The following is a 24454-nucleotide window of genomic DNA, read 5'->3' as shown; positions in this document are numbered from 1 at the left end:
TGTCTCAGGCAGTGCCCATACCTGATGGACACTATCAACACAAAGGGCTTCTTGTCTTGAAGTTTGAAACTAGAAAACAACCCGGGAGTTGGGCCCACTTTCTTCCTTCTTCCTGCTTGTCCACTGTCCTGTCCCCAACAGTGTCCCTGTCAGCATAGCCAGCCCTGTGCTGCCTGGACTCCCCTCCTTATTGCCTTTCCCCACTTTCTTTGCCCTCAGATGATCCCCAACCCCCACCTCCTCCTTGGCTCCACTGTTTCTGCCTCCTGGGCTCAGGTGTGTGGTGTCTAGCACTCAGACAATTGGCTAACTCTGGGGTTTCCTGCTCCCACTCCAGGTCATCTTCCATGACGTTGCTGTGCTGACAGACAAGCTCTTCCCCGTCGTGGAGGCCATGCAGAAGCACTTCAGTGCTGGCTCAGGGACCTACTACAGTGACTCCATCTTCTTCCTCTCTGTCGCCATGCACCAAATCATGCCCAAAGGTAACTCGGGGTGTCAGACTCTGTATGTACTTCTGCACACAGTATGACTGATGACCTGTTTGTGAGGAAGGCAGGGGCTCAGGGGCCTCCTTAGAGCCAGGTGCAGCTTTATCCACTTGCTAGATCTCCTAGTCCTGTGAATGACACATACACCAAGACACTGCATCTGTCTACAGCTTATACAGTCAGTCAAGTGGCAGAGCTAGAATTTGAAGTCATATCTATCTGATATGGAGTGCTGTCTCTCCAGATAGCTTTCTGTCTCTTCAGGTGACCACATGAGAGCTCTCTGGGAATGCCTGGTACAGGTGTAGCATTCAAGATTGGGTGCTGGATGCTGCTTTGCCACCAGCTGTGTGCATGGCTTTGGCTAAGGCACTCTGTGTTGCTAGGTTTGTTTCCCCACCTGTGAAAGGAGGGGACTGAACCAGTTGGTGAGCTGTATCAGCCTGCCTTCCACAGATGCCGGGCCTGTAGGGATGCTCCATCGTTGGAGTAGTCCTGGAGAGTTAGGAGGCCTTCTGTCTCCATCCCACCTCTCTTGGCTGTGCCCCTACTCCACATTGAGAACCTGCCCACCACTGCCACCATCTGTTGTGCATTATCCCTATCTGATCACAGGGTTCTCTGACTAAACAAGTGTGCAACAGGCAGATTGATGGGCCAGAAGTGCCTGGCAATCTGTGCCTGTGACAGGCCGTGACACCAGAGGACATCAGATTGGGAGGAAGCATGCTGTCCTTGCTGAGTTCCCCTCCCTCCATCCATCATCAGGTCCCTGGCCTTGAGGTCAGTTTGTGTTTTAGGGTGCCCAGTGTGGTGCAAAATGGAGCTCCTTTGATTTGCAGGGAAGGGAAGGTACCTGTTACCCCAGCTCCTCAGCTATGTGGGAAGCTGGGCAGTGAAACCCAAAGGGTCTGGGGATCTACTAGATGCTGCTAGTATCGCCTCCCCTAACTTTGCAAGTGAAGACAGACAGAAGGCTTTCCTGTCCCATAGCCTCTACGGAGGGGACCATGTCTACTGAAGAAAGCTGTGGTGGGGCTTTGCTAGAAACCTGGTGTGGGCGTAAGGAGTTTCTTCGATGCCCCATGCCATCATCTCTGACGTACATTGGTGCTGCCAGGAGCAGATGTGTCTCATTGTCATAAAAAACCCTATATTAACAAAATATTTTAAATGCCATATTCTGTAGGTCTTTGAAAGGTTTGAAGACCATCTGTCTATCTAAAATATATCTCTATATGATCTGGAAAGGCTACCTAACATATCTCCAAATTTGATTGTTATAGATGACAAATGACTGACCTGTGTTTCTTGATTATCCTAAGTACTTCGTAATAATAACTTTCAAAAACTATAATTTACCTTATATTTTTAAATGAACTGCCTAGGTGAAATATCTTAAACATATATATATATATATGTATATATATATATACATATATATATATATTATGTTGCAACAAAAATAACCTTAAATTGGTATCAGCATACAAAAGTCCTTTAAACAAGAGTAGAAACGTATATACAGAGTGTTGTAACAAAAATTGCCTAAATTTGTACCATTATACAAAAATCCATACCAATACAAAATATTTGAGATTAATTGTTGCTTTTAAAAGTAGATTCAATAATCTACCCTTTTGTCATTTCTATATTTCCCTAAATGATAACAAATATCCATAGCCCAGCAAATAACCAAAGAGCACTCATGCACCCCGGCCCTGGATTGTGGGCGCAGTCCTCTCCATACTGCTTCCTGCTGGCTGAGGGTGAAGTGTCCCCAGGGGTCCCCAAGAAAAATTTGAGATAATGACCAAGTCCTAGAAAGACTATTTATAAACTTTGTTGATAGACCTCACCTGTCAAGATTCAGGAGGTCTCCCCTGATCAAACCAGATCCGTATCAACCTGAAGTGAGTCCATGGCCTCTTGTTTCCTGTAGAAACAAAAGCAAAACTGCTTCTCCAAAGCATTTTTTAATTTTCACCTGACAAGTACACTTTTGACATTTTTAAAGTTAAGACACTCTCACAATACCCAGGCTGGTTTATTCCAGCAGCTCTTTCAGTTCAGATCTCTTAGAGCTGCGCTTTGCTTTTCAGCAATCAAAGAACTCAAAATCAACACAATAGCATACAGGATTCAGACTCATGTGTATTTCCCATCTTATGTGGCTTTTTTTTATATTACTTTTAATGTCTTTTTAAAGACTTTATTTTTTAAAACTTTTACTGCGTATGTTTTAGTCTTTTTTTTTTTTTTTTTTCTGGTTTTCAAGACAGGGTTTCTTTGTAGCTTTGGAGCCTGTCCTGGAACTAGCTCTTGTAGACCAGGCTGGCCTCGAACTCACAGAGATCCACCTGTCTCTGCCTCCTGAGAGCTGGGATTAAAGGCGTGCGCCATCACTACCCAGCTCTTTTAGTCTTTTTTGATCACACAAGCAAACTTGAGAGTGTTAAGCTACACCTGGATTCTCTGTGCAGTTCTCTTGGCTGGCTCTGCCCACTTCTTGGTTCATGAGAGCCAAGCCTAAAGCTTGCATCCTGGTTGGAGGTTTGTCTCACCAGGAACTGCATTCCACCTTCCTAGAGCTCTAGAATGCTAATACTTGCCTTGTGGCGGGAATTTTTTACTTCTTTGTTTTGTTTTTGTTTTTGTTTTCAAGACAGGGTTTCTCTGTGTAACAATTTTAGCTGATCTGGAACTAGCTCTTATAGACCAGGCTGGCCTTGAATTTACAAAGATCTGCTGCCTCTGCCTCCCAAGTGCTGGGATTAAAGACACCAGTCACCACCACCTGACTCATTTTTTGCTCCTACTTAAAAGTACTGGCTGCTCAAGGTCTTGGCAGCAGGCAGAAACTCCTAAAGTACTGTATATCTCCCCACCCAGCTTTCACAGGCTTTAGATGACTGAGTCCTACATTGGGTGTCAAAATGTTAGTTTTTTTTATTCTTTTGGGGGGCCCACCAGCCAGCTCCCCAAGTAAATCACACACAGAGACTTATTCTTTTCTTCTGTTTCTTTTTTTTGTTTTGTTTTTGTTTTTGTTTTTTGAGACAGGGTTTCTCTGTAGCTTTGGAGTCTATCCTGGAACTAACTTTTATAAACCAGGCTGGCCTTGAACTCACAGAGATCTGCCTGCCTCTGCCTCCCAAGTGCTGGGATTAAAGGATTGTGCCACCACCACCTGCATCAGAGGCTTATTTTTTGTTATGAATGCCCAGCCTTAGCTTGGCTTGTTTCTTGCCAGCTTTTCTTAAATTATCCTGTCTGTCTTTGTTCTTGGGGCTTTTACCTTTCTCTGTTCCTGTATACTTTTTCTTTCCTTCCTATTGTCTGGCTGTGTGTAGAAGGAGCTGTGGGCTGTGTTCCTGCCGCCCCGGCTCCTGGCTAGCTTTACACCCGAAATAATTACACAGAAACTGTATTCTTTTAAACACTGCTTGGCCCATTAGCTCTAGCCCCTTATCGGCTAATTCTCACATCTTGATTAACCCATTTCTATAAGTGAGTGTAGCACCACAAGGTGGTGGCTTACCAGGAAGGATCTTAACCTGCGTCCATCTTGGAGAGGAGAGCTATAGTGTCTGCCTGACTGGTCTTCTTTCTTCCAGCCTTCTGTTCTGTCTTCTCCACCCACCTAAGGGCTGGCCTATCAAAGGCCAAGGCAGTTTTTTATTAACCAATGAAAGTAACACATACACCCTCCTCCATCAGCTGTGTAGCTTGGTGGGTGAGTGGCTGGCCCTGAAGTCCTCCTCCTTCCTTTCTCATTCCCAAATCCTTTTCTCCCAAATCTTTATACTCTTTGCCTGCCAGTCCTGCCTATTCTTGCTTGTGCCTTGCTCTTGGCACACATCTCTTTATTATACCATCATGTATTGTAGACAGGCACAGTAACACAGCTTCATACAGTTAAACAAATGCAACAGAAACAAAAGTCACACACCTGAAAATAATATTCCCTAACGTCCTCATGTTGTGTATAATTCCCCAAGTGGTTCTGTTAACTAGATGAGGCTTGCTTTACTTTAGTGTTTATTTTCCTGTCCTGGCTCAGTGCTTACTATTGGCTTTTTAATTTTGTAAATTAGACTATGGCAGATGGCCACATCTAGAAAGATTATCTCTCTTCTTAGGACTGCGTCCACATGACATCTTCCCAAGGGTGGAATTACTACAGCAAAGGTGATCCTTACAAAGCCAGGTGTGTCAACCCCCAGTGCCCCCAGTGTGGGCTGCATGAGTAGGGTCTGTGCCATGTTCTGGACCCAGGGTGTATAACCTTTTGTGGAGCTCAAGCTGCTGCGTAGACACTCCAGTCACTTGACAGGAAGAGAAGCCTGCTGAGAGTTGGCAGAGCTGGGTCTCCCCTGCACTTTTACTTTTAATGTCCAGGCCTGAGTTCTTCCTCATCTACCTGCATAGTCCCGTGCAGCTTCTAGATCCTGACTTCCACCCCTCTCTTCTGCTATAACCCTGCGGAGTGGCCTGGCTGGGAGAGGGGTGGGAAAGCAACTCCATGTACTAACTGTTCCTGGAAGCAGTGTCATGAAAACCACATCTGCAGAGTGGTGTCCCAGGAGAAACAGAAGCTTAGGTCAGGTGTGGCGTGCTGGCTTTGATTTTTCTCAGCCCTTGTTTTTGCTTTGCTTGCTCAAGGGGTCACATTTGTCTAGCTGGCCCGTCCTGCTGTTCACACTTGCTGTCCCTTACGGACCTGCGGCCACTCTTTGCTCCTCACTCATCCTCAGGGCTTTTCTCTCTCTGTCTATAGTGTTAGTTTTGTCACCATTGAAAGCATTCATGCAATAACAAATAAAGGCTGTGCCTAACTGGAGCTGCAGGGAGCAAAGAACAGCTCCTTTGGACTCGCTAGTGTCTCTATCCCACATGACCCAGCTCTGGGGAGCTGTCAGCTTGGCATAGTCACATGCCAGAGGAAACAGCTCTTGCAGGTTGAGCTCGGATGTGTGATTTGTGGAGTGGCAAGGTTCTCCTGGTCAGGATAGGCAGATACCAGTCAGCCTTCATTTAGTCAGAGGCCCCAGGAACCTTCCCTGGTCTAGCGTGTATCTTGGAAGGCACTTCTGTCCTGGGGTAGTTGGTAGCATTTGCCTTTGCCAAGGGACTGCTGTTCATAAGCCGAGGTCTAGCAACTCTGCTGTCCCAGGCAGTCTTGCTAGAGTGCTGCTTTGGCTCAGGTTGAGTGGAGCAAGTGGCATGCTCTTACAGCCAGGGAGACGGCATGAAGATCTGCCAGTTCTGAGGGTTTCAGAAGAGAAAGAGTGAGGTGTTTTGCAGGAACGCTTTATGGAGGAGGTGGTACTTAAGATGAGCCTTGTAGGATGTTAAGTTTTTACCTCATGGTACTGATAGTAAGTGGTTTAGGTAGACATGACAGTTAGGAAGGCTGAGGTTTAGGAAATGTGGATACTGTCCATGTTGAAGAAAGCATCGGGTTACCTGCTGGACAGTAGTGACGTTGGGCAGGAAACCTGGTGAGGGTGGTGGAGGATGGACTGGCTGTGATGGGGCTTGGCCCTGGGTGTAGGAGACAGGCTTTAGGGCACTCTTGGTAAGGAGGGTTCTGATTGGCTTTGTGCGTACTTCAAGGTATAGATGCCAGAATCTAGCTGCATACCTTTCTGTGTGTCTATGGCTGGGCACTGTGGGAACTGGTAAGACCCATGGGGCCTGCTTGGTCTCAGCAACAGATCTTCTAGAGAAAGTATATGTGGGGGTGCATGGGCTTCTTTATGAGCACTTGTGTGTGCGTGGGTAATGCGGCAATTACCCCTGAAACCTGACAGCCCCGGTATGTAGTTTGAGCCTGTGAGTTGCAACCCCTTTGGGGTGTGGCGAATATCAGCTGTTCTGCCTATTTACATTACAATTCATAAGACTACAAAATTATGGTCATGAAGTAGCAATGAAATAATTTTATGGTTGGGGGTCACCTCAACAAGAGGAACTGTATTAAAGGTCATAGCATCAGGAAGGTGAGAACCACTGCTCTATAGGCTGGGCTTGTGTGCTTACTGGAGAGCTTGATTGGGTTTTGTTTTTGCCATTGTTCCTGTTGGGCAGAGGGGATTAACAGTTCCAATTGCAGCAAAAGCAGCTAGTCAGGGGTTCCCACAGCCCCACCCACTTTGAGCTCCCAGAGCACTTAAAAAACTACCTGTGCCCTCTGTCTGTCCCCCTTCCCCGTGCATCCTTCTCATATGTGTATGGCTTCGGATTCCACCAGCTCTGGGAATAGAAGCCCAGAGACTTAAGGACTGTATACATGTTCCAAATGGTGTTTCCCTGTGGGTTGAACCCATAATGTGTCTGGGGCCCCTTGCTTTCTAGGTCTTATGTCTGTGACAAGGACTGAGCTAGGCAGGTCTGAGTGGCTAGAAGGGAAGCTCATTTGTCAGAGTGTAGTTCAGATTCTGGCGGAACTAGTTTCAGCAGCTTCATGGCCGTGGGGAGACAAGAGACGTATGGAACAATGGTGAAGAGACAACAGTGGTTCACCACTTATGAAGTTATTACAAATTAAGTGAGTGTGTGTGGAACAGGCTTAGAGCAGTGTCTGGAACATGGGAGGTGTCTTTGGGTTAGCTTGTTTCTTGTTGGACCTTGGTCTTATCTGTAAGATGAGGGTAATGTGGTCTTGATGCCAGGATTTACAATGATGCCTGAGACTGCAGGTCACACTGTGCCTCCAGCTGGCAGTGCCTAGTCATTGTTGGCTGGTTGGTGAGTGATGGTGAATCTTTGCCCCAAAACAGCGTCTAGGGGTATGGGACTTGAGTCACTGTGTGCTTTGTCTTTTGGAAAGAGCTTTTGACTGGGTGTCTTAGTCTGTTCTCGTTTCCTTTCCTTTCTTTTCCTTTCTCTTTTTCTTTCTCTCTCTCTTTCTTTCTTTTTTGTTGCTAATAGCACAAAACTACAGACTGGGTTAAGTTATAAAGAAAATAGGTTTGTTCTGGTGATCTGTTCTGGTCCAAGATCCAGAGGCTAGGGATGGACTTGTTGATAGCATCTTTAGGTAGCACATGGGTGCAGGTGTGTGTTTGAGTTTAGTCCCGAGGCTCCCTCCTAGTGGCCTTACCCAGTCTTCATCACCCTACAAAGGCCCTAACCTATAAGAACCACATTGGGTTATTTGCATACTCCTAAAGCATCAGAATGGAGATTATACTCCAGCATGCTCTGAAACACTGGGATTAATTTTTTTCAATTATAATTACATTATTTTTCTCCAGTCAACCCTTGCCATGTATCCCCTATCCCCATGCTTTTTCAAATTCATGGCTTCTCTTTTTTATTGTTGTTACATACGTGTGTATGTGTATACATACACGTGCAGACAAACACACATTCCTAAATACATAAATACAAACTTCTTAATCTATCTAATGTTACTTGCATATATATGTTTTCAAGCATTTGGTATTGGATGACCGGTTTGTGTGCCCTTCCCAGGGGAAGACTATTTCTTTCACTCTTAAGAGTTTAGGTGTCCCTAGGTAGTGTCCCTGATTTCTGTTCTCATGGCTTGTCTTGTGTTGTTAGCCATGACCCTTAGGTCATTAGGGTATTGATCTCTGGGCCTGAACCCCTTTCTGCTTCTTGAGGTGCCTGACATGGATCCACATTAGCCTTCCCAAGCCTTCTGTCCCCTCCATTGTGACCACTCTCCCCTCTGATCCCCCTCTCCTCTATCCCTGGTCTTCTGATCACTTTTGTCTCACTGATAGTATGTTAAACTGTTCTTCCCCTGGATGAGCGCTCCTATCTGTCTGTGCTGTGCCGCTTAGCAGTAATGTATGTGGAAAATATTTGCTCTGTTTTCTTTTCTTTTTCGATCATCTGTCTGCCCTGTCCAAATGGAGGCTCCACAAGGGCAAGAATTTGTATGTGTTCCCAGTGTTGAGAACAACCCAGATAAAGAGTAGCCATCCAGTAGGTATTTGTCAGTTAAGTAAAACAAACTTCCATTAGGTGTACATTAGATTATGGGGCCAACCGATTGTCTCTTGAGCCATTGTGGATTCATCTGGATATGCTAGCAGTCATTGCAGATTCTGGATGGCTCTAGTAGGTGGGAAACAGCCAGAGTTTGAATTTCTCAGAAAACCATTCCATGACGCCCCACTAGAAGACAGCCCCGCTTGGATTCTGGGTTCTGGTGGAGCTGGGGAGGCTGTGACTGCCAGTGCTGAGAATGGCGTGAGGGAGGACATTCTCATATGGAAGACAGCACAGGAAAAAATCAGACACTGGGCACTCGCATAAATGAAAACATATGTGCGAATCCTGAACAAAGGTTGTGCACATGTGTCCACTGATTCCAGGGAAGGCTGTTTCCTGGCAGCCGCTCTGAAGCATTTGGTGCCTCTTACTCTGATGGGGGACAGCTGAGCAGATTCTTCGTAAGTATTAAAAATAGTAATTGGTGCAGACCTCTTCTTACTAATTTAAGGCTGGAAGCTGGCTCTCAGCTAATGGAAACCGCGGCCATGTTGGTTGAATAGTGGCATCTTGCCTTTAGCTGTTCCATAGGCTTCTGTGTTTTAATTTTCCAAGGCTCCAGCTGACTTCTGTTCTTGCCTTGAGGTTAATCAGCTGGTGTGTGCAGGGCGCTGAGGCCAGTGCTGCTGACTGCCCTTGAGGGAGGGAAGGGGAGAGCCAAGCAAGTGGCATCAGAGCTGCCTCTGCCCCCTCTGCACTTTGGAGGAAGCTAGGAGCTTGGGGGGGTGGGGGGGAAGCAAACACCGTCAGTTCAGTCAGGAGTCTGAGGGAGAGGTTTGAGGAGGTGGGGGAGGGTCAGGTGTCAGGCTTTGAAGGCTGGGGGCCAGGCTGAGAGAGGGTAGAGCAGTCCTTCAAGGACATTGTGCTGGATGGGCAGCTTAGGTACCTCTTCAGATTGTAAGAAATATCAAATACAGGTCTCGTCTATTACAGACTATAAAACTAGTAATTAGGACAAGTAACTAAGATATTTTATCTCCCTGACCTCATAAGATTCTCAGATGTTGGGCTGGAGAGATGGCTCAGAGGTTAAGAGCATTTCCTGCTCTTCCAAAGGTCCTGAGTTCAATTCCCAGCAACCACATGGTGGGTCACAACCATCTGTAATGGGGTCTGGTGCCCTTTTCTGGCCATACACACAGATAGAATATTGTATCATACAACAAAAGTATATGCTCAACTATGTTCATAGCAGCATTGTTTGTAATAGCCAGAACCTGGAAACAACCTAGATGCCCTTCAATGGAAGAATGGATGAAGAAAGTATGGAATATATACATATTAGAGTATTATTCAGCAGTAAAAAACAAGGACTTCTTGAATTTTGCATACAAATGGATGGAAATAGAAAACACTATCCTGAGTGAGGTAAGCCAGACCCAAAAAGAGGAACATGGGATGTACTCACTCATATTTGGTTTCTAGCCATAAATAAAGGACATTGAGCTTATAATTCGCGACCCTAGAGAAGCTAAATAAGGTGAATCCAAAGACAAACATATAGACATCCTCCTGAGTATTAACCTTCATCAGGTGATGAAAGGAGACAGAGACAGAGACCCACATTGGAGCACCGGACAGAAATCTCAAGGTCCAAATCAGGAGCAGAAGGAGAGGGAGCACAAGCAAGGAACTCAGGACCACGAGGGGTACACCCACACACTGAGACAATGGGGATGTTCTATCAGGAACTCACCAAGGCCAGTTGGCCTGGGTCTGAAAAAGCATGGGATAAAACCGGACTTGCTGAACATAGCGGACAATGAGGACTACTGAGAACTCAAGAACAATGGCAATAGGTTTTTGATCCTACTGCATGTACTGGCTTTGTGGGAGCCTAGGCAGTTTGGATGCTCACCTTACTAAACCTGGATGGAGGTGGGGGTTCCTTGGACTTCCCACAGGGCAGGGAACCCTGATTGCTCTTTGGGCTGAGGTGGGGGAGGGACTTAATTGGGGGAGGGGAAGGGAAATGGGAGGCGGTGGTGGGGAAGAGACAGAAATCTTTAATAATAAATAAATTAAAAAAAAGAATATTGTATACAAAATAAATAAATAAATATTTGAAAAAAAAGGTTCGCAGATGTTTTAATCCTCCCCAGCCAGGAATCCAATGGCCAGGAGCAGTGACCCTTTTCTCCTCAAAACAACAGTGTTTTCCACTCCTGCTTCATGTCCTATGTGGCAGTCCTTTTTAGACTACCCAACCATTTGTGAGGTTGGACTCCGGCCAGTGCAGAAAAAGGCAGCCACACCTTCCTTGGAATGCAAGCCAAGTGTACATCCTGCCTTCATATGCATGGCCTCCTGATAAAGAGTAGACTCTGTGTTTCCAGACACTTCTGCTGGGGTGCTGATCTTTCTCTGTGACCCCAAACTTGCTTCTGTTGAGATGGTGCTGAGCTCCAGTCTTCCCAGTGTGCCAGTGTGGTCACTACACAGCACTGGAAGTGTTCGCTGTGTATTTTCTCTTTGTCTCTCTGCAGTTGGATACCTGGGTCTCCAAATGGAGAGTGTGGGTGGAATTTGTCTTTGTCCTGGCAGCCACTCCCAAATAACCACACTGAAATTTCTTATTGATTATAAATACCTGGCCAGTAGCTTGTTTGTTACTAACTGCCTCTTACAACTTAAATTAATCCATATTTTTAGCCACCCTCTGCTATGTGACAATACCTTCTTTCAGCATGGCATGTCCATCTTCTTCTTCCCCTGCATCTTCTGATGACTTCTCAGACTCTGCCCTTCTGCTCCCCAGTATTTTTCTGCTCCCCAAACCCTACCTAACTGTTTACCACCAGCTTTTTATTAACAATGAGAACAACACATTTTCACAGTGTACAGAAGGATTATTTCACAGCATTCCCCTTTTGTCTAAATAAAAAGGAAGATTTTGACTTTAACATAGTAAAATTGTATACAACAAAAGCAATTCTCAAGAATTATAGTTACAGTATCCAGGCCTTTTGTATTTGGCAAATTTAGAGAAAATATTCTATTATTTATTTGTCTTTGTGAGTTTAATTTTTTATGTTTAATTTACCTTTTTATCATAACTAAGGACAACTTTAATTATTTAGTCTTTCATTCCCTCAAAGACCCCAGAAGAGTGTAATGTTACCAAATGACAGGGACATCAGGCTGTTTGGACAGTCACCCACAGTTTTTCTGTAATGTTGAGGCATCCAACTTTACCCTACAGGCATAGTATATCTGACAGATATTTTTGAGAAACAGGGAGTTTTTGAAGGACTGTCCTCTTGGGAAAGTCTAGCAGTCACATGCTTTTGTATCCCGCTGGTCCAGTTTGGATACTATGCTGTCAGCAATTGAGGCAAGGGTATATCTTTGCCCAAATGACTAGCTTTCCATAAAGAAAGCAAACTCCATGTGCAGTTTCTTCAATGCCCATTATCTTCTTTGAAGTAAAGTGGTGCTGCTAGGAGCAGACATGTCTCACTGTCAAGAAAAGCCTTAGGTTATTAAACATATTAAATGCCATATTCTGTAGGTTTTTGAAGTATATGAAGACCATCTATCTATATGTATCTGTATATGACCTTGAAAGCATATCTAACATGACTGTAAGTTTGACTATTATAAAGTTTGGCTATTATAGTTGACTAATTAATCTGTATTTCTTAATTAGGCATTATATTTTTAAATGAGCTGCATAAGCACAATACCCCAAACAAGGGTAGAAACACACACTATAACAAAATTAACTTCAAATTTGTATCAATAAATCAAAATACATACCAATGGAAAATATTTTGTGATTAATAGTTGTTTTTTAGATTAAAGTAGATTTAATAATCTGCCCTTTTTCCCTATCATTCCTGTATCAGAAGAGTGTTACAGCAGTATGGTAATTCAGCTCCTCTTGTCTGGCCCTTTTCTCCTTCAGTCTTGTTTCTTCTGCCCTCTCACACTCCATCACTGTAGGCAGAAGTTTCTGTCCCATAGCTTCTCTCGAATAACCATTCAGAGACTTAATATGAACTGTAGCTCAGGTTTGTTACTACCTAACTCTTTACATTTAAATTAACCTATATTTCTTATCTGTGCTCCTCAATGTGGCACATGGCTTGTCACCCCATTTTCTATATGTCCTGCTTCCTCATCAGCTGGCTGATGTTCCCCTGACCCCTTCTTCCCATCTTTCTCAATTCGATTGCCCTGCCTAACTCTATCCTGCCTTGCTATAGGCCAGTCAGCTTCCTTATTAACCAATAGAGTAATACATATTCACAGTGTACAGAAGGATTATCCCACAGCACATCCTGGTCTCTGTCCTTTTAGGGTAGGTTCTCAAGACATAGTCACCTGTACACTTTGTCCAAACCCGCCCATCTGGGTCTGCTTCTTCAGCAAGAGTGTGAGAGTGACTACTACTCACTCTTACAGAATCAGCCACTGGGCATGGATGCTATGCTAGGCGTGGGAAGAGCAGGGAGGGAAAAGATGAGGACCGGATGTTGGTTTTGCCCTCATGACTTCCATTTCTAGTAGGAACATTAGACAGTTATACAAGTATGAGAAGGAGGGAGGGAGGGAAAAAAGGAAGGAGGGAGGAAGGAAGGAAAGACTTCCATAGAAGTATGATCCTTGAAGGACACTGTAGGCAGCCTCTGAGTTGGCCCCTGTGATCCTCATCCCTGTATTTGGCCCCTGGTAGCGTCCCTTCCTTTGTGTTGAGTGGGCTTATTGGTTTGGCTCTGATGAATAGAATATAGCAAAAACACCAGCATATACCTCTGAGTTTATTATAGAAAGACCATGCTTCTGTCTTGGGTACTCTTCTGCTTCTCTATCTTGGAGCATTTGACTTTGAAGGACCCAGATACTGTGTAATGAAAGGCTCTGTGGAAGGACTTAACCACAAGGAACTGATATTTCTGGGTAACTGCCAGAGAACTTCTGAGGACAGCAGTTGCCAGGCCGATGAGTAGTCAAGCCCTGACTGAGACTGATTATAGCTTATGGGCCAGAGGCATCCAGCTAGACCTAAACTGAGGCTCCGAGTCTTACTGTCTGTTGAGATAATTATACACTGACGTGTAGTTTTAAGGAGTACAGAGATCCTATACCCACTTTGCCCCAGTGGTAGCATCTTGCAAGACCACAATAAACATGACAAGCAGTATACAGACTTTGGTGCCATCAAGCACATGTCATTACTACAAGGGAGTCCCTCGTGTTCCATTTGGTATTCCCTCAACTCATGTATCTTAGTTTGGGTTTTTATTGCTGTGAAGAGATACCATGACTATGACAACCCTTATAAAGAAAACATCTAATTGAGGGAACTTGCTTACAGTTTCAGAGGCAGTCCATTATCATCGTGGTGGGGAGCCTGGTGGCATGCAGGCAGACATGGTGCTGGAGTAGCTGAGAGTTCTGCATTTTACAGGCAACAGGAAGTAAACTGACTGTCACACAGATGGAAGCTTGAGCAAAAGAGACCTCAAAGCCCACCCCCATAGTGACACACTTCCTCCAACAAGGCCACGCCTCCTAATAGTGCCACTCCCTTTGGGGGACCATCTTCTTTCAAACCACCACACAATGGTACTCACTATTCCATTTTCCATTGCTAGGCTCTTGTCATTGCAAGAGTGCTGCATAAGCTGAATTGTGAGGTGTTTCACCTTTGGGGAGCTGCCCTTTTTTTCACTCAACATAATATACAGGAGATTCACTCAAGTTGTTGCATGTACTCCACAGTTAGTAGTTTAGCAGTATTTCCTGGTGTTGATGTAGCTCAGTGCATGGTTTACTTAACCATTCCCCCACCAAGGACACCCGGCTGTCTTCAACTTTGGGTGATTATTATTAAAACTGCACAGTCATCTGTGTACAGGTCCCTGCGTGAATGTAGGTTTTTACTTCTCTGGTACAAATGATCAGAGCTGTACTTGCTGGCACATGTTTTATAAGAAGTCATCAGTGTTCTCCAGGGTAACTTACCATCTTATACCCTCTTGCCTCACAGTGTGTTGGAGTCTCCCTTCTTTTAATCTATCGGTTCTTCCACTGTGTCTATTTCTGACCCCTGCTGGGGATAGGACTATGTGCTCTTGAGTATCTCTCAGGAGGGAGCTGGTGTGTGAGAGCATCTGTGCTTCCTTCCTGTGGGTGGATTTGAAGATGGTATTGCAGAGCGGCAGAGAGAAGTCCCGCAGGCACGTATCAACCGTCTTCTCCACCTCCCTCAGCTTGACTGAGTTCTGCAGACAGCATGGCATGAGCTGGTATGAGCATTGCCACAGGTTAAGCATATCTAGTTTGGCTTTTGTTTGTCTGTTTTTGTTTGTGTCAGGCTCTCCTATAGCACAGGTTGGCCCTGAACTCCCTATCCTCCTGCCTGTACCTCCCAAGTGCTGGAATTAAGGTTTGAGCCACACCACACCCAGCCAGGCTGGCTTTAAAAGATAATACAAAAACAAAAAGCTCTCTGTAGGTTTGTGCACATGAATGCAGGATGCAGGTGCCTGCAGAGGCCCGAGGACCTTCAGGAGCTAGAATTTTAGGCAGTTGTGAGTCACCTGACATGGTTGCTAGGAATCAAACTTGAGTTCTGGAAGAATAGTACATGTTCTTGACCACTTATCCATCTCTCTAGTCCCTGGCTCGGCTTTTAGAAGATGCTCAGGGTGGTAAGGATGAGATGTTCACATTGACTGAGCAATCCACAGAGTACGGTTCCAGCCCACAGGCCAGGAACATCTAGCAAAATCAGTCTGGCTACTGAGAATGGTGTTCTGGCCACCTTGTCATGTTAACTGGTAGTTCTGTTGGGGTACTGCCACTGCTGAGAGGGAAGGTGAGAGGAGAAGGGAAGGGAGGGAGACATCTTCACACTGGGTCTGCTTGACATAATCACAGTTTTCTATGGCACCAAACTGGTCTCTATTAGAAAGAAACAAAGTCCCACCCGGAGCTTTTAAAAGCATTCTCCCCACCTGTTCCTTGTGCTGTGTGTGATTTTCTCATTTGTCACTCTTTTCCCCCCTTTGCTGGACTGATGACTGGTGAGTTCTGCCTTCGAGTCCTTCTTGTCCTGGGCTTAAGGTCCCCAGGTTGCTTGATGACTCAGGAAGAAGAGGCATAGTAGGTATAGCCATTACCTAGCCTTGTAGCACTTAGAGCATGAAGGATGACAGTCCCCAGGGTTGTGGGGAGGGTTGTAAGGAACAGACAGATGGAGAAGCCTTTGAAGAAATGCTAGAGGGATGGCAGGACAGTGGAGGGAAGGACCCGGGAGCCCTCTGTACCCCACTCTGCAGCCTCAGTGGGTGACGGATCTCAATACATTGTGTATGGGGGAGTGAGATTTTAATTTGGTTAGATTCAGATGTTTCGAGTTTTCTCCGATGCTGGCATGCCCCACTTGGCTTGGGGATAGGGTTGTGTCTGCTCCATGAAGGATGCATGGAGACCAAAGAGATCTGCAAAGGTGGGAGTGGCACAAGCCATTGGTGCACACCTTTAATCCCAGCACTCGGGAGGCCAAGGCAGGCGGATCTCTGAGTTTGAGGCCAGCCTGGTCTACAGAGGGAGTTTCAGGACAGGCTCCAAAAGTACAGAGGAATCCTGTCTCAACAAACAAACAAACAAACAGACAAAACCCAAAAAACAAAAACAGAAAATAAAGAAACAAACAAGAATAGGCTGTTGCAGTCCCAGGACTGTCAGGTTCCTGACTGCGCAGATGGAGGCAGGAGTAAGAGCTCCAGCTCCAGGTCTCCCTAAGGCTTGTTCTGCATGCTGCTTACAACTCCATGTTCCTACATGTTGCTCCCTGCAGGGACAGGGCTCCTGGGTATTCCAGCAGCTCAGCATGTCACAGACAGGGGGCACACAGCTGTAGCCTTGCTGTGGGCAGTCACTCAGATTAGCACGTATAAAGGTTTGAGACACGCTCTGTCTCTGACTCTCTCTTTATCTGTGTGTGTGATACAGTGACATACGGACCTCATACCAGCTTAGAAAGCGCCATCATGAGTTCACGTTCCTAAGCTTTACTAGAGCTTTCAGTCGTTGTTAGTGAACGCTCTTGACTAACAGGAGCCTAGTATGAGGCTGGGCAATCTCTTCAGCCTGAGGACGTTCAGGATAGTCTTTGAGAGCACACCAGCATTCCTGGTGGGGAGGAGATGTGAAGGTAATTTCTACAAGACTTTACCAGGGTGACAAAGGATTTATTGGTAATTTATTCACTTTAATTTTATGTGGCGGTATACAGCCACAAAGATTGTTTTGAGAACTTTGTGTAAAATCCCCACTCCTCTTTCTCCACTATTAATGAGAATTCTGGGGCAGTGGCTCCTTGTCTGGTCTGTGTTCCTCTTATCCTGCCCTCTTTGGGGCTTCTGTTTGAGCTGGGCTGCATCCTAGCGTCTGGCGTTGACTCCCCAGGCCTAGTTCTAGCGCTCACACCCTCAGTTCTTCATTGTTTACAGAGTAATTTCTGTTCCTGTGATGCAGCAGATAGAATTCATCCCTAGCAGCCAGTCTGCATCAATTGATTTTGTTCTTTCTCTCATACTTGGCAAAATGCTGGCCAATGTTTACTTCCTGTCTTGAGATTGTGTTTTTATCTTGCCACCCGAGGACTCTGTAGATTTTGTCTGTATTTTTTGTAATGAGCAATGGTCTTAATAATGAAGGGTGGGGACATTTGCTCCTTGTGATGAAAGATTCAGTACCTGAATTAGCCATGAAGAGCTGTGGGTGCAGTGACCTTGTGAACAACACGGAGCTTTGCTTTGGGGACAGGGAGGTTTGTCTGTAAAGATTCTGTTTTGTGTGGCGCAGTGATTGAGAACAGAGGAGTAGTGCAGACTGGGCTTACATGCAGCCTTCTCATTTAGCAGCTCAAAATAGTAGTTTCAATTTGGGAAGACTATTGTATGTGTGTCCATCTGTACGTCCTTCTGTCTGTGAGTGACTGTGTGTGTGTGTCTGTCTGTATGTATGTATTTATGTGTCTTATCTGTGTTTGTGTGCCTGCCTTGTGTGTGTGTGTGCCAGTCTGTGAGTGTGCCTGTGTGTGTGGTTTAGATGGTATCTGATACATGTTTGATACTAAATAAATGTTTGCTTGTATTGCCCTTGCTAGTATGGCTCAATTGGAACTTTACTATGTCCTAAAATTTGTGTGGAATTTCAGAAGACTCACAAATAGTCAAACTAACCTTGAGCAGAAAGACCTAAATACAAACAAACAAACAAAAGCCACAAAGCAGGAGGCATCTTGCTACTCAGCTCCAAACATTCTACAAAGTGATAGTAACCTGTAAGAGGGGCTGACCACACACAAACCAGCGGGAACAAACAGAGCCCACTACACTTACATCTAACTGTTTCGGTGAAGGCAGTCTGTTTATTCAGTAGTTACACAGACTGTTTACACACATACTGTTGACAGCCTAGACTCGCTCTCTCATCACCTGTAAAAACAACTCAGACTGAACTAAAGAGTTACAAACTATAAACTATGGCAAAACCCAGGTTTATTTTTCTGTAGCCTCTTGCTGGAGGCTCCTTGGGCTGGAGGAGTGTGAGCCTTTCTGGAGGGAGCCATAAGCCGGGTCCTTGCTGATTCCAGGAAAGCAGGATGAGGACTGCACTTGGCAAGCGAAGGTGATGACTTTGACATGGACCAGCGGCTTCCCTGGAGAGCAAGGATTTATTGTGTTATGATGCAGTGCAGTGCTAATGGCCGTCTTCTGGCGCACAAGTATGACTACTGAATGTTGTTTCCCACTGAGGATTCCCTAAAACAATCAGAAATAGCATTGCACCTTTGCTGTAAATCCTAAGTTTCTGTGGTCTTGAAAGAGAATGGCCCCTAAAGGGAGTTGCCCTATTAGGAAGTGGGGTAGGTGTTGGTGGGGTAGATGCGGCCTTGTTAGAGGTGGGCTTTAAGGTCTCCTGTGCTCAAACTATGCCCAGTGTCAACAGTTCACTTCCTGTTGCCTACAGATCAGGATGTAGAACTCTCTGCTGCTTCTCCAGCACAATGCCTGCCTGCATGCCGCCATGTTTCCCATCATGATAAAGCTGAAAGCCACCTCAATTAAATGTTTCCTTTACAAAAAAGTTGGTGTGGTCATTGTGTCTCTTCACAGCCACTGAGACCCTAACTAAGATAGTATCCCAGCAGAAGATGGAAGTAGCTGTTCCAAGTTAAAAGCTAACTGGGCTGTGAGCGCAGATTGCCAGTTCCATGCCAGGATGTCTGAGAAATAACTGCTGTGCTGCATAACGGTTTCCTCAGTCAGAGACGGTCGTACTGTGAGACGATTGGCCAGCACTGGCCTTAAAAAAGGATATTCCAGTTCCTACAAAGATTTCCATCTGCCAACTCTCTGTCCTCAATTATGCTACTTCTTTTTTAAAAAAAGTCCATGAAGTGACAGTTAATGACTTGTTTCGCTGGCAATTATAGACTGTTTAGTCTCGTCTCACCCAATATTCCTCATTACTGTGGCATTTTAGTTTCTACAAAGCAATTTTTAATAATCCTCATTTTCTTGTCAGATATGTCTGTTTAATTTAAAATTTTTGTACATGGTTCAGCCCTAACTCTTAATGTAATGGTAAAATTATACAAAAAAATTCCAAGCATGTCGCCTGTGTAGAGTCACAGATTGAAGGCAGAGGCCTTATCTGTCCTCCTGTTTTCATGGAGCTAGCTTCATACCTGTGGTCTCTGTCTGTCCTGCACTGTTGTGCCATTGTTTCAGGAAGAGCCCTCAGAGGGCTCTTTATGTTAGGATTCCCGAGGGTAGTTCTGATGGAGAGGAAACCAGGCACTTGAAAGCTTAGGCAGGGGCCCAGTGAGCTCTGCTGTCTGGTGAGGCGCTCACCAGCCTCAGACAGTGACTTCTGTTCATTAATCAGAAGCAAAGGAAACAAAGCTGTTTCCTTCTCACACACACTGTATTTGAAGTTCTGAGGTCACATGTGACTTAGTGACCTCACTGCCTTAGCTGGTGCAGGAGCAGGGCCGTCCTTCACTGCATGCTGCTATGGGAAAGCACTGCTCTCCAGGCCACGGAGGCCTCCTGAATGGCGCCAGAAACCAGCACTCAGGTACCTCTCATGGTACTTCCACAAAGATCATTTTACAATAAATGGGGTTCAGCTTCCTGAAGGCAGGAAGCAGGGAGGCAAACAGGCTATAGCCCTGGACAGCCTTGGAGAAATGGTAGTGACAGGCAAGGACACTGAGACAGATTTTAGACACATTCTAGAATATCCCAGCAAAGCAAAGAAAAGGTTCTGTATCTTGGGGATCATGCCAAGTGTGCTGGTGAGTTTTTGTCAACTTGACACAGACAGTCTGGGAAGAAGGAATGTTAATTGAGAAAATGCCTCCATCAGATTAGATTGGCCAGTGGACAAGTCTAAGATTGATGATTGATGGCGGAGGGCTCAGCCCACAGTGGGCAGTACCACTTCTCCCTGGGCAGGAGGTCCTGGGTTGTTTAAGAAAGCAACTGAACAAGCCATGGAGAGCAAGCCAGTGAGCTGTTTCTCTATAGCCTCTGCTTCAGTTCCTGTCCCGCCTTCCCTGATGGTACAAGCTGAAATAAGCCCTTTCCTTCCTGAGTTGCTTTTGTTCACAGTGTTTATCCTAACAAGAGTAAAACAAACTAGGGACCCCAAGCCTCAGGCCCCTAGGAATTTCTGAATGCCTTCTGAGTCTCAGGACTGAGTCTGGACCTAGCGGGTATGGCTGTCAGAGACGTGGAGCTGGCTGTGCATGGGGACTGGATCCTAGTACAGATTGCCCAGGATGCACTGCGCGCTGGGGAACTCTGAGTGAACTGGAAGGGTTGGCAGGAGGAGGACTATTCAGGACTCAAGGGACTAAGACACAAAAGCTTTTATGAATCTCTTTTATTGCCACACAAAGCGGCCTTTCCGAGGGATCTGGGCCTTTCTAAGAAAAAAAAAGGAACAAATAGGAAAAAGATGGGTTTTCATGTTTAAAAGCTGAAAGAGGCTGTGTTGTGTGGAAGAAATTCGGACATGTCTCAGTGGGATTCCTAAGAGACCAACCAGGGAAGGAATCCATAATGACAACCACCCCAGGAGATGCAGCCCCAGGACCATCTTTACAGAAAGCTTGATGGCTGAGTGTCTCAATGACAATGGCAGCAGGGCGGTAAGGAGTGCAGAACTAATAATGGCTGATGGAGTGTTTGCTAAGGCCCAAGCACTGTTTGAATTGTTCTATATAAACTTAGTGAACACTCATAAGAAATGACATTTCTCAATTTTGTAATTTGGAGTTTGTAATTGGAGGGTTCCCCACAAAGCATGGGGCCATCGTCATAACAGGTGCTATGGTTTTTATTTAAAAATAATTTTCAGGTTGGGAAATGGCTCAGTTGGGAAAGTACTTACCAGTGTGAGGATCAGAATTTAGGTTCTTTTATCCATGTTAAAGACAACAGTGGAGCTGTGTGCCCTATAATCGGCAGTGGAGGCTGTCTGGGGCTGCTGGCTAGCCTTGCTGAATTGGAGACCTGTTTTCAGTGAGAGACCCTGTCTTAAAGAATAAGGTGTAGTGTTGTCAAGAAAGACACCTGACACCAGCCTCTGGCTTCTACACGCACACATACGCACAGACACAAAAGGGTTCCAAAAGAACTTTCGCCTAAGTTATGTTTTTAAAAACTGCATTTATTGAAGTACAGTTTATAACATAACATTTGCCCTTTGTAAATGTGCAACTCAGTGACTTTAGGTAAAATTTACAAAATTAAAAATGAATTGCAACCCAGTTTTAGGCTCTTGTCCATCATGCCAAAAAAGTCCCCTCGTGCTTCTCTGTGACCAACCCCAGCTTCCACCTCAGCTGCCTTGTTCCCACACGTCCTGACCCATCCTGACCCATCCTGACTTTAAATTTGCTTTTGTTGGAAATTTCATATAAATGGGCCCATATAGTACATAATCTTTCCATCTAGGTCCTAAGCACTCTTCCTTTGGAGATCCCGTCATGCCGTGGCATATACCGGTGGTCCTCTCCTTTAAGCCATTGCATAGTAGTCCATTGCATGGATGTTCCACTTGTAACTCACGGATTCATGATCAAGTGGATAGTCCATGGCTGTTTTGAATGCTGCTATTGTGAATATTCATATGTGTATCTGCATGATACACCTACATACAAATAAATAAATACTGAGCACAAGATCTTTGTCATATATGATTTCCAAGTATTTTTCACCAATTTATAGTTTTCCTTTATTTCTTAGTGATTTATTTTGAAAGACAATTTCTTTAAACAATAAAGTCAAGTTTATAAACTATTATCTTTAATAGGTAGATTGTGTTACTATCTAAAAGTGCTTTGTCTAAGCCATGGTCATAAAGATTTTCTTTTGCTTTCCCTTTTTCAGAGATTTGTCCTTTGAGCTATTGCTTTCGTGGGTCTGTGGTCCATGTTGAGCTCATGGTTGTGAACAGTATGACAGCCAAAGCCTAACTGCCTCCCTCCCTCGTCCGTGTATGCACCTCACTAGCCAGGTTTTGTGGTGAGTTGTAGAGGGGGTGGTTGTCTGACTGTTGACTGCAGAAGACTCATCCTGCATTCCCCAGTCTGTCGCACCACTGTCCAGATTGCTGTGGCTTGGTATGGTTTACAATTTTCTTTCTTTTTAAAGTTATGTTGGTTGTTTTGTGTCTTTTGCATTTCCAGATACATTTTGGAATCAATTTTGCATTTTCTGATAAAAAGTCTGCTGGAATTTTGGTAGGAATGCATTGACTTTGTAGATGAGTCTTGGAGAAGCTCCCATCCTGAGAGTGTGACAGTTTCTAGTTGTTCATATGAAGTGTCTCTCCAGTTGTTTTTTTCTTCGGTTTCTTTCATTAGTGTTTTGTAGTGTTTGGTATGCATCTCTATTTGTGTGTGTGTGTGTGTGTGTGTGTGTGTGTGTGTGTGATATGCACATTCCATAGTAAGTGCTTGGAGGTTAAAGGACAGTTTTTGGGAGTCAGTTCTATCTACCACATGAGCCCCACCCAGGATTGAACTTAGGTCATTAGGTTTAGCAGCATGCAGCCTTACCCACTGAACTGTCTGGTCTAGGTATGAAAGTCTTAAGCTCCCTTCAAGAATTGTTTTTTTCTTAATGCCATTGATCTTGCCTGTAGTGTGTGGACACAGATGCCATTGTTTAATATTTGTTTTAATTTTGTTGTGAGCTTTCAGCCTTGTAACTGAGAAGTTGTCCAGTGACTATGTAGCCAGTGAGCATGTCTGGCCAGTCTAGGTTTTCTTATATAAAATGAGAATAATAAGTGGTTTGGGAGGGTTGAATAAGCTGCTTAGTATGAACCACTCACTACATATGTGCTCAATGACATGGGGATCATTTACTGTGATTGTGTAAGCAAGGTAAGCTCAAGAAGATGCAGTGACTCTAGACCACACATCTGTTTCAGCATGTTTCAGCCTATCAGCCTATGTTACATAGGCTTACCTATGGGTTCAGACATGTTTCTGTTAAGTTAACTTCCAGAGTGTTTGCAGGAGAACTTTGTTGTGTACAGGCTTCACATGGGCAAATGAAGCATCTCATTGGGCACTGGAAGAACCTGTGTCCTTCCAACTCCAAGACTGTGATCCAGAGATTGCACACAGTGCACGGAACGGGGTGAGCTGTTGATCCCTGAGCTGGAAAGGCCCTGGCGATACCTGGGCTTCCAGTTCCTGGAGCTATAGCAGGGGAGGCCATATGCATCCAGTAGGCTTCTCGGATCTTGATCTGAAGAGTGCCTGGCAGAGACACTGTAGGACTCTGCGGTTCTGAGGGCTTCTGAGGGGCAACAGTACTGTAGGTCACCATTTGCCAGCTTTGGAAGAGAGAAAGGTGCTGCCAACAGAACGCATGGTCTCTGCATAGTTTTCCTCCCCACTGGCAGGTACTATCACGGTGACTTTCTTCAGGGACCCTTGTCAGAGAGACAAGAATTTTCTATTTGTTAGTTGGAAGTAAACATTTGAAACTACACAAGGGGACCTCTTGGAAGTGCCTTGGACAAAAGTGATATTTAAATGTTTCCTGATATCCACCCGATTTTAAGATACAACTGTTGTTAGTCATGTTCAGGCATGTCCTCAGCTCCAGATCTTTCCAGGCTAATAAGAACATGTTCACTGGAATGTAGCCGGCATCATGAGTTTCTATCTGTAAATGCAAAGTTTTAGCCAACAGGAACTCTACCTCAGTCTATGAGCAAAGCAACTAAAAGCAGGGAAATGTAGAATAATCCCCAGGGAAGGATCCAATGTCTTTCTCCTCTTTGTTTCAGCTCAGGAGTTAAGTCATAGCAGTGAGCCTAGGGCAGGTTATTAGGAGGCGATCGCCCCTCTGCTTGAGTGTACTCTCTGGCTGCTTGAAGTCCCCTGAAAATAGTGACTGGCTGGGAATTTCACTCTTTTGACGTTTTTTGGGGCCCGCCAACCAGCTCCCAAATAAATCACTTATTCTTAGAGGCTTATTCTTATTTATGAATGCCCAGCCTTATCTTAGCTTGGCTTGTTTCTTGCCAGCTTTTCTTAAATTATCCTGACTACCTTTTGCCTCTGGGCTTTTATCCTTTTTTATTTCTGTATACTTTTCTTTACTTCTGTGTCCGTGGCTTGCCGTGTGTGGCTTGGCGACTGGCCCCTGATATCCTTCTCCTGTTGTTCCCTTGCACCTTTCTCCTCGTTTGTAGACCAGGCTGGCCTCAAACTCACAGAGATCTGTTTGTCTCTGCCTTCCAAGAGCTGGGATTAAAGGCGTGCGCCACCACCACCTGGTTCATTTCTCCTTTTATACTCTGCTTTCTAGCCCCACCTATGCTTGCTTCTGCCTTGATATTGGCCATTCATCTCTTTATTAGGACCATCAGGCAAA

At 45.0% G+C, this 24454-nt stretch overlaps 1 protein-coding gene across 1 annotated transcript in view; it reads left to right on the top strand.

The window, feature by feature from the left end:
- The window catches only part of Xxylt1 (xyloside xylosyltransferase 1), a 124227-nt gene that overhangs the window by 22100 nt on the left and 77673 nt on the right, over positions 1 to 24454 (top strand). Inside the window, exon 2 of the mRNA XM_005344809.2 lies at positions 338 to 485. Within this exon, the coding sequence (XP_005344866.1) occupies positions 338 to 485 (148 nt within the window). The remainder of the gene's footprint in view (positions 1 to 337; positions 486 to 24454) is intronic.

This window comes from Microtus ochrogaster, chromosome 2 (genome assembly GCF_000317375.1).
Source record: "Microtus ochrogaster isolate Prairie Vole_2 chromosome 2, MicOch1.0, whole genome shotgun sequence".
NCBI classification, from domain to species: Eukaryota; Metazoa; Chordata; class Mammalia; order Rodentia; family Cricetidae; genus Microtus; species Microtus ochrogaster.
The sequence above is the reverse complement of the archived record's forward strand: the minus strand, read 5'-3'. Positions and strand labels throughout refer to the sequence as shown.